The following is a 10,374-nucleotide window of genomic DNA, read 5'->3' on the forward strand; positions in this document are numbered from 1 at the left end:
TCTCTCTCCCCCTCCACACCTTGCCAGTTCTCAATGGATACAGTCCTACCATGGTTCAGCCGACCGGGTAGACTGCGCAGGAGATACGTCCCTCCTCGCCACGATCTGGAACAAGGAGGGGGCTCCATTCCAATGCCGAAAGGGACGGCGACAGAGTTTCTGCACCACCCTCGGCCACCTCTCTTGCCTCTGCTCTCCCCAGGCTCTTCACTGAGCGTCTGTCCCCAAAACTGCTGCACGCCACCGTGGCTCGATGGGGGGGAGCAGTTTACTGCTGCCTTCCCAGCGGGGTCCGAGGCGTTCCTCTCGGCGCCGCAAATGCCTGGGGGCCTCCCAGGACTGCCAGCGCTGGATCAATTGTAATTCGAGGCCTGCAGCTCTCGAATATGTTTTAGGGCTGGAAGGTAAGTACCTTCTACCATTGCCCTTTAGGTCTCCACTTCTTCTCCTGACCTTCCGGTGTCTTCTGGGATCTTCGTGCTCTTCAGAGCACAGCCAGCACGTCCTGCTCAGAAGGTAGGGCCGGTAAGACTGGGGATCAGAGGATAAGCCCCTCCCCTCTGGGATCAAAACCATTGCCCTTTAGGTCTCCGCTTCTTCTTCTGACCTTCCAGTGTCTTCTGGGATCTTCGTGCTCTTCAGAGCACAGCCAGCACGTCCTGCTCAGAAGGTAGGGCCGGTAAGACTGGGGATCAGAGGATAAGCCCCTCCCCTTTGGGATCAAAGTTTGCCGGCCCTGCCTACGGAAGGGGGAGGTGCTTTCCCAGGAGTAAGGAGTCAAGGACTGCCCCACTCCTGGACCACCGGAGAATTGATTCATTTGGAGTGTTGGAGGAGAATTTTAGACACCCTGGACTGTCACAGAAAGACAAATAAGAGGGCTTTAGATCAAATCAAGCCTCAATTCTCCCTAGAAGTTAAAAGGGCTAAACAGACAGCCAAACTACACATGATGGCTCTCACAGGCCCAACCAACAGCAATTTAGAGGGGGAATTAAGCTATTTAAAAATAGATTGTGCCCATGCTGTGGCAGCACCAGGTAATCTTGTCCTCACTCACACATTTTCAAGTGCCAAAATGGCTGAAACGTCAGGATCAGACCCTTGTAACTATTTTTAAACAGCTAAATTTTCCTCTACAATTGTGTCGGTGCCCAGTTTGGACATGTAATTTTTTCCCACTGAAATGCTATACACATTAATTCATTTACTAAAATACCCAATACTGTCTGAGTTTCTAGATGATCCAGTTTTTCTGGGATTCAAGATATTACATCAGCTTTCATTTGTGCCACAAATACACACTTATTTAGCTACTTTAAATGCCAATAAATCTTCATGTACCAACAGTTTCTTTCTGTGTTGTCTTCCATCTCTTTGATCAAGCTCTTCTAACCATCTAGGAATAATCCATGGGTAATTATAACTCCTGAGCTTCTTTTAGCTTAAAAGGAGCCAATTTATCACAAACTGTCATGAATCCTGATTTAAAATTATCAAGAGCCCAATTACCAACAGAAATAAGGGATACTTCTTTCCAATTAAAGTGATTGATTTCACATAAAACCAAGTAACACATCACATTTTAATTATGCACATTCTTATCATACGTGAAGAGGTTCTCCCACATTTTATTTTCCATTCCAAGAGTGTAATATAACAAACATTAATCATATGATGATATAATGCCAAGCCCAATAATGTTTTCACCTTAATTTGACAGAAACTAATCTATCAAAATATCCTGTCACCTTTAATGGTTCTTCCTGGTTACTTCTAATAACATTTACTCCAATTTGGAGAAGTAAAATAAAAAAAACCACCCTTGATTTACTTGCTATCTTCAGTCACCCAAGATATTAAATTCAGCCCTCAGATTTAATTTAATTTTGATGGGCCTTGTGCTTGTTCAAGGATCCAGGGCATCATGCCTTTCTCCACAGCTTTATTTTTAATTCAAAAATACACTTTTATTTCATATAACTTTATGCCAAAAGGCAAGATAATCTGGTTTCACATAAACTGATACAATCCTTATTCGTGCAAAACAGAGCCACATGATTCTGCAGAGATGAGCATCGTTATATTATTACATCATATCTTCAATTTCATCAGACCACAGAATTCAACTTCATGCCATTAATGCACAGTCGCAATCAAACCTACTGTCATACACGCATTGTGGGAATACTGTCTGTTTTGCTGTCTCCCTTTTGCATCAGATAAAAACAAGGCAGGCTTAACAGATGATGATAATACTTTGCTGGGGGCTAATGCCCATTTATGTATCAAATTCTGCTGAGGGCAACATGGTTTTCCACAGCGTCATAGGCCTATCAAGGGGTCACTATAGCCCCATAGACAAGAATTCCCTCAGGCCCCATACTTTATACACACATGCCAGATTCAATCCTAACATTACATGAAAGAAATCCTGTGACTTGCTCAGCTCCATAGGCCTTTGAGATCAAAGAAATCCCAGAATGTTGTCCCCTTGGTTGTCTCCCCTCCCCAGCAGCCCTGCAAGATCAAACTTAACCTGTTTCTGTTCAACTACCTGGTGGGTAGATCAAGAAGCCTGTAAGGATGATCTTTGTGCAGACTACTTTTCTGGTTCCAGTCCACTCTGTGGTAAAAGATGCTGCATTGAAAATCCTGTAGCACTAGCAGAGCACCTATACCCCACCTACCACCATTTTTATCATCCGTGTTTGAAGAGAGAGGGTTTTGTCTAGTTACTTCCACTGCATTTTCCTTTCCCAAAGGTTATTGGTATTGGCCATGATGAAAGCACTGACCATATATTCAGAATGGACAGAAGGAAGATTTTTGCATGAAGTAACATGTATTCAACTCACTCCTGTACAGAAGAATCTCTGGATTGGGCCCCATGTGACTGGGTATTAGTGTGTACTGATCAAATAGATGTGAATAGCAGACCAGATAATTTGGACACTATAAAAGGGTGAAGGTCATCAGTATTTAGAAAAGACCTAAAAACTTTGGTTGAAAAAAGATTAAATCCTGAAATTAGTGATGCCAAGTCTCCTGCTATGGCAGGAGATTGTGGAGATCCCATCTGTTTGCCTTTCAGCATCTTAACAACTGGTGTGGAGGGGAATTGGGGGAAACAGGGTGGACACACCAGCATTGTGCTAGCACGCAACATCACTTCAAGCAAAAACCAGAAGTGATGTCAATTCTAGTATTCTAGAATTTGCCATTAGAATTAACCATAGAGTTTTGGCTAATCCTAGAACAGCCCCCCCAGTCATCACATCACTTCTGTTTTTTGCCAGAAGTGGTGTCACAAATCAATACGCTTGTCCCTGCCCCTAAATCCTCATGGGGTTGCCAGGCCACTGCCTGACATCCCAACCTGTAGCTGTGTAGAAAACAGAAACATGAGTTTGAATAATAATATAAAAACTGAAAGAGATAGCCAACGTTTAGGCAAAAACATGACTTTCCAAGGCAACTGTTAAGGCAAGACAGTAACAATCAACAGAAAATGATTTTTTGAAAGTTTTAAACTCTGAAAAAGTAGGATTGCTTTCAAGTGCCACACGAAACATTACAGTTTCCAATTATATCTGAGCTTCTAGAAGGCAAAAGTTGTAAAGGAAATCAGATTACTTCATCCTACTTTATTTTTTCACCCTATGGTATAATCCACAGAGAAAGTAAAACATTGTTATTTTGAAATAAGGAGACAGGAACTATAACTTTTGTGCAAGAGAATGAACATATTCAGGCATTACACTAGGAATAAAACATGAATTGTTAATGTTATATAAGTATATAAACCATAGTATTTATTTAGTACATTTTTATCCTGTCCTTCCTCCAAAGGGCTCTGTGTGGTGTACATCATTCTTCCTCCTCCATTTTTTCCTCACAACCCTGTGATGTAGTTTAGGCTGAAAGAGAGACAGTGACTGGTTGAGGTTCACACAGCAAGCTTTATGGCAGAGTGAAGGTTTGAACCTTGGCTTACCAGATCCTAGTCCAACACCTTAACCACTACACCACACTGGTACTATGTTACTTACACTCAGGGGTCATTTGTACATTCTAAGGAGAGAGGAATTGATACAGGAGACACTAATCGGGATTTTGCCAATGATGTATTTGTGATAAAAAAAATATGCAGTGGATTTAATGGCTGAAGGCTCTGAGAAGACAATCACTTACACTACATTCCCAATCTTACATTCTAAGGAGAAAGGAATTGATACAGGAGACACTAATCATGATTTTGCCAATGATGTATTTGTGATAAAAAAAATATGCAGTGGATTTAATGGCTGAAGGCTCTGAGAAGACAATCATTTTGGATACATTTTTTAAAAAATCATGTTTTAGACAGATGTGGGAGTTATACTAGATAGATATCATGAAACCAGGCACAAAGATGAGGGAGAAGGATCGTACATGTGGTGAATGGGAGGTCTGGTGTCAGCCTGTGATTTCACACAGGATAGTTTTCCTGCATGGAGGTTCATGAAAGCAAACAACTCCCACAACCTTAAAAATGCTTTCTGTGTGAAAAGCATGCAGGGCCATATTTTGCTGAAGGACATCTACTGAGAAGCACAAAATGGCTGCTGTGGCCCTAACCAAAAAAGTCCATACCAGCCAGCTGAGCCAGATAGCCTTGTAAAATTTAAGGTGAATGAAGTCAACTTCAAAGGAAGGGAGAACAAAAGTGCTCACTGAATAGGGAGGCAATTTTGGTTTCTGGGATGCAAAATAGAAGAATGCTAAGTGGAAATCTTTGTAGGTTAAAAGGCATTGATATTCAAGGAAGAAAAATTGTACCTCAGCGTAGTCAGAGGTATGCTTAAGAAATTAGAATAGAAAATAATGCCAGCTTCATCCACTAAAAAAATATGAACCTGTTGAAAGCACCCAGTTGCAATGTCTTTGCAAAAGCAAGGCCTGAGGTGAGCAACAAATTACTGGCAGTAGATGCCTTTGAATATATTCCATAAAAAGTGCTACTACCAAAGCTATGTATACAAAAGTATTAGATTGAGAGCATCATGGGAAAAAATGATCTGTAAGGAATACAGCAACAAAATTCACCAAGAATGATTTTACACAAAACAGACTAGGTTATGCGATCACTTACTCCTGTAACAAATCAAACTATTTCAGAGGACCACCATGAATGTAATACCAGATTCTCATCCAAACTATACCTCACAAGTCATTATTTGCTTTGAAATTTAAAAGATTACCAATTCTTTGACAGGCTGATTATCTTCTGACCCCTTATGGAATTATACAAGCATAATTCCATAACTGCTCACAAATATTACTGTGCAGCAGCTTCTCATCTTCTAACCAAGTGCCCATAGCTGAGAATCTCTCACAGTGGGTACCCCAATCCATGACATTGGGACCAATCCCCAGAACTCACCGATGGGGATTCGTATAAGTGGTCTGATATTTTAAGACAGTTTCAGGAATTGAACATACAGGGATTATTATTTTGTCTGAAAAAGTTATAGTGCACTATTTGGCCTTTCATACTTCTTCCATCATCAAGTCCTTTGCACTTGATTTCCAAGAGGTGTGGCACAGCATCAGGTCTTGAGTTCATGACCGATGCCTCTCCATGAAGCTTTTCATGGGCGCTGACAGCTTCTGAACATCTTCTATAGTCACGGCATTATATAAAGAAGCATGGATTCCTCCCACAGACCTGAAATGAAAATGGACACCTCTACATTTTTTTGCTTGCTTAAAAGAAAGAATATATTAATTGAATTACTTAGTTTCACAAGCAAATTTTGTAAGGCAGCATGCATACAAAAAGACTTAATCACTGATAAAAAGTAGCATCGCCACTTCGGAAAACCAGAAGACCCCCCAAGGAAAGCTGTCCCGATATGTTATAATATCTCAGTGTTATTCCACATTTTCTCATCAAGCATCACAGAAAAGATATCCTTGTTTTATTATTCTGTGTTGTGTCTGTTACCAGAGAAGGGCGAAATTTCCAATAACCTCTCTTTCACAGTATTTTCCATAGAAATTTGCAAGTATTTTTTAAAATTCATCATTAACATTGATTTAATCCAACCTCATATTTCAGAACTTCTCCAAAGAGAAAAGTCTCACCATATTTTAGGCAGCTTTTGAGAACTTTGAGCTCTGGTTGCCTTGGCTCTAGATTTGACTTAAGTTACCTCTCTTTAATTTAAATTAATTCTTCTTTTCTTCCCTTCTTTAGGCCACTTGGATTTACTGACTTTACATCAGACCGAGTACTGATCCCTGCGGTACCCCACTGCTTATCACCCTACACTGAGAAAATTGCCCATTTATACTCACTCCCTGTTCCTATTTATCAGCCAGTTTTTGATCCACAAAAGGACTTGTCCTTTTATCCCATGACTATTGAGCTTACTTAGGAGCCTTTGATGAGGAACTTTATCAAAAGCTTTCTGGAAGTCAAGGTAAACAACATCTATTGGGTCCCTCTTGTCCACATGTTTGTTCACTCCCTCAAAGAACACTAGCAGGTTAGTGAGACAAGATGGCCCTGTGACGATCGAACTACAGCGCGGCATGGAGCTGATACCACTGAACCACTCTCTTACTGAAGACTGATTCTGAAACATCTAGAGCACTTTGTAATATTGTAAATGATTGCTTTATCTTCTTTTTAATTTTGTTTTTATGTATTGGCATATGTGCCCTATTTGTGAGCCGCCCTGAGCCCGCTTGCGGGGAGGGCAGGCTAGAAATGTAATGATAAATAAATAAATAAATAAAATCTTCCCTTACAGAACCCATGCTGAGTCTTCCTCAATAGTTTTTGTTCATCTATGTGCCTATTAATTCTTTCCGTAATAATAGTTTACACCAACTTACCCAGTATCGAAGTCAAACTGACTGGTCTGTAATTTCCCGGATCTCCTCTGGAACCCTTTTTAAAGATGGGAGTGACATTAGCTACTTTCCAGTCTTCAGTAATGGAGGCAGATTTTAATGAAAGATTACATATTTTTGTCAGGAGATCCACAAGTTCACAACTGAATTCTTTCAGAGCTCTCGGATGTATGCCATCCGGGCCTGGTGATTTATCCATTTTTAAGTTGTCTATCAATCGTAGGAGCTCCTCTCTCATCACCTCAATCTGATTCAGGTCTCTCAACACCGCTCTCGAAATCAGTGGTTCTGGACTGGGCAAGCACTTCTCATCTGATAACAACCGATGAAAAAAACAGTCATGATGTGTAATGAAAGTATATATTTAGACTGCTGTGTTGCAGTGAGTAGTATTTCATCAACAAGTAGTCAAGGAATTCTGACAGGGCAGAGTGGCTGAAGGGGGAGTGGGCGGGGAAGAGGAGCAGACCCAGCACCTGGCCAATGGCACACGAGTACTCTTGAATGGCAGCTGATGGGCCAATGGCTGAGGGAGGGCATTGCACAGCCAATGTGAGTGCATGGAATGTTGCCACTTTAAAACAGCATTATTATATAGAGAGATAGCTTTTTGTTTTCTCTCATCGCAAAAAGACTGATGTCTGGAACCCCCCCCCAAGGGTAAAAAGTAGTTCTAGATATGTGGCCTTTATGGACCTTTTGTGGGAGAGTGTGCCAATCCTGCTCAATCTGTCGGCTACCATGTTTATTTGGAGGTAGATGGCCTTAATGGAAGCACTGGTCTTCACTGCTGTGTCCCATGCAAGGGTAGCTTTCTGACATAGACCTCTGGGCCCTGGGCCCTCTTGCTTGTTTAAATAAAGCAATGTAACTTTAGTGTCTGTTTGGACAAGAATGCATCAGTTCTGAAGGATATCTGAGAAACAACTAAGGGCATAACTGCTCACAAATATTACTGTGCAGCAGCTTCTCATCTTCTAACCAAGTGCCCATAGCTGAGAATCTCTCACAGTGGGTACCCCAATCCAAGAGCAAAGCATGCGTAGTAAGGACAACCTCATGTTTTTATTGTGTTTTAATCTTTAATGTTTTAAACTGAAATTATATTTATTTTAATGATGTTACCCGCCCTGAGCCCGCCCGTGGGATGGGCGGAATATAAATGCAAATAATAAATAAATGTTCAAAAACTCCAAAGGAAATCCCCCAGGATAAATTATCCATAGAAAAGCACCAGTGTTCCCTCTAAGCTGAGTTTGTGTGAGCTAGCTCACAGTTTTTTAGCCTCCGGCTCACACATTTTTGTCTTAGCTCAGGAAGGACGGCTCCAGAGCAAACTAATTTATGCAGTAGCCAAATCGCTCACTCACAACTTTAAGGCCAGGAGCTCACAAAGTAGAATTCTTGCTCACAAGACTCCACAGCTTAGAGGGAACATTGAACAGCACCACAATAAAGAACAGATGACAGGTCTGGGATTAGAAGATCTGTGCCATAAGGCATGAACCCCAGCACTATAACAAGACAGAAACAAGAGCTGCAGGGGTCACATCTGCAATGGTAGAAGCCATATATCCCAAAAGGCGTGGAATTTTCCAAATTGACTAGAACCATCCTGGTGATGCCAGGTCCCAAAGAGGCCAGGCTGGCTGCTACCAGGGCCAGGCCTTTCTCGGTGGCGGCTCCTACCTGGTGGAATGAGCTCCCGGAGGAGATCCGGGCCCTGCGGGGACCTTGCACAGTTCCGCAGGGCCTGTAAGACGGAGCTCTTCTGCCAGGTGTATGAGTAGGAGCCGCCACTACCACCACTACCATCACTACTGTTCCATCATAACCTGGCCCTGGAAGAAGGAACATCAGCGTTTTCCAGAACAGATGACGCTGAGTGGGTAGAGCAGTTGTAATAGAGCAGTTGTAATATGCCATCCTGTGGAATATCATGTTAGAACATCTAGAGCCCTTTAGTTAATAATAATGTTATTGTACTGTAGTGATTTTTAAATGGTATTAAATGTGTTTTATATTGGCTTATGCCTCCTGTAAGCCGCCCTGAGCTTGCGTAGCAGGGAGGGCGGGGTATAAATTGAACTTATAAATAGAAATAAATAAATAAATCTGAACTGTCTCACCAAGGCAAAGATGGCCTGTATCCTTTCAAGAGGTAGAAAACCCTTTCCCACTACAGAATCCAGCAAAGCTCCAATAAATTGTACCCTCTGGGATGGGACTAATTATGATTTATCCCAGTTCACCAAGACAAAAATGCAATGACTCAACAATTGATCCTTGGAATCCACCACCAGTAACCAATAATCTCAGTAGGGGAATATATGGCAACCCTGCATACAAAGGTAAGCAATAATTGAGGCTAAATGCTTTGAGAATACCCTGGGTGCAGTGGCTAGACCAAAGGGTAAGACAGTATACTGAAAAATTCATTCCCCACATGAAAAACATAACTTGCAAAGTTGAGGGTGGATTGAAATATGAAAAGAGGCATCCTTCAAATCAATAACAATGAACCAACAATTAAATTTTAATAACTGTAAAATCGAAGGAATGGACACCATACAGAACTTAGAAACGTGAAGAAAAACATTTAATTTTCTGAGGTTTAAAACAGGTATAACTCCCCTGTCTTTCTTATCTATTTTGTTGTTGTTCAGTCACACAGTCGAGTCCAACTCTTGGTGACCCCATGTACCACATCACGCCAGGCCCTCCTGTCGTGCTCCTGAGTTTGCTTAATTTCATGTTCGTTGCCTCAATAACACTGTCTAACCATATCATCCTTTGCCATCCCCTTCTTCTTTGACCTTCAATCTTTCCCAGCATCAGTGAGTGCTCCCTTCTCATTGGGTGGCCAAAGTGTTTGAGCTTCAGCTTCAGTATCTGGCCTTCCAGGGAACAGTCAGGGTTGATTTCTTTTAGGATTTACTGACTTGATCTTCTCCAGCACCATAATTCAAAAGAATCTACTCTTCGGCGCTCAGCCTTCTTTATGGTCCAACTCTCGCAGCCATACATGACTACTGGGAATACCATTGCTTTGACCATATGGACTTTTGTTGGCAGGGTGATGTCTCTACTTTTTATTATGCTGTCAAGGTTTGCCATCGCTTTCCTCCCAAGGAGCAGGCATCTTTTAATTTCATGGCTACAGTCACCGTCTGCAGTGAACTTGGATCCCAGGAATGTGAAGTCTGTCACTGCTTCCACGACTCCTCCTTCTATTTGCCAAGGAGTGATGGGGCTGGATGCCATGATCTTAGGGGTTTTTTGATGTTGAGTTTCAACTTTCAAGCCAACCTTTGCACTCTTCTCTTTTACCCTGAGCAAGAGGCTCTTTAGGTCCTCTTCACTTTTGCCATTAGAGTCGTATCGTCTGCATATCTGAGGTTGTTGATGTTTTTCCCAGCAATCTTAATTCCGGCTTCTGAATCATCCAGGCTGGCATTTCACATGATGTAC

At 41.7% G+C, this 10,374-nt stretch overlaps 1 protein-coding gene across 1 annotated transcript in view; it reads right to left on the reverse strand.

Annotated features, from left to right (window-relative positions):
- Positions 1 to 5,530: 5,530 nt before the first annotated feature.
- Positions 5,531 to 10,374, reverse strand: part of LOC107116516 (phosphoserine aminotransferase-like) — a 34,324-nt gene continuing 29,480 nt past the window's right edge. Inside the window, exon 9 of the mRNA XM_015418432.1 lies at positions 5,531 to 5,710. Within this exon, the coding sequence (XP_015273918.1) occupies positions 5,605 to 5,710 (106 nt within the window). The 3' untranslated portion in view covers positions 5,531 to 5,604. The remainder of the gene's footprint in view (positions 5,711 to 10,374) is intronic.

The sequence above is a fragment of the Gekko japonicus genome, unplaced genomic scaffold, assembly GCF_001447785.1.
Source record: "Gekko japonicus isolate JY-2015 unplaced genomic scaffold, Gekko_japonicus_V1.1 scaffold93, whole genome shotgun sequence".
NCBI lineage: Eukaryota > Metazoa > Chordata > Lepidosauria > Squamata > Gekkonidae > Gekko > Gekko japonicus.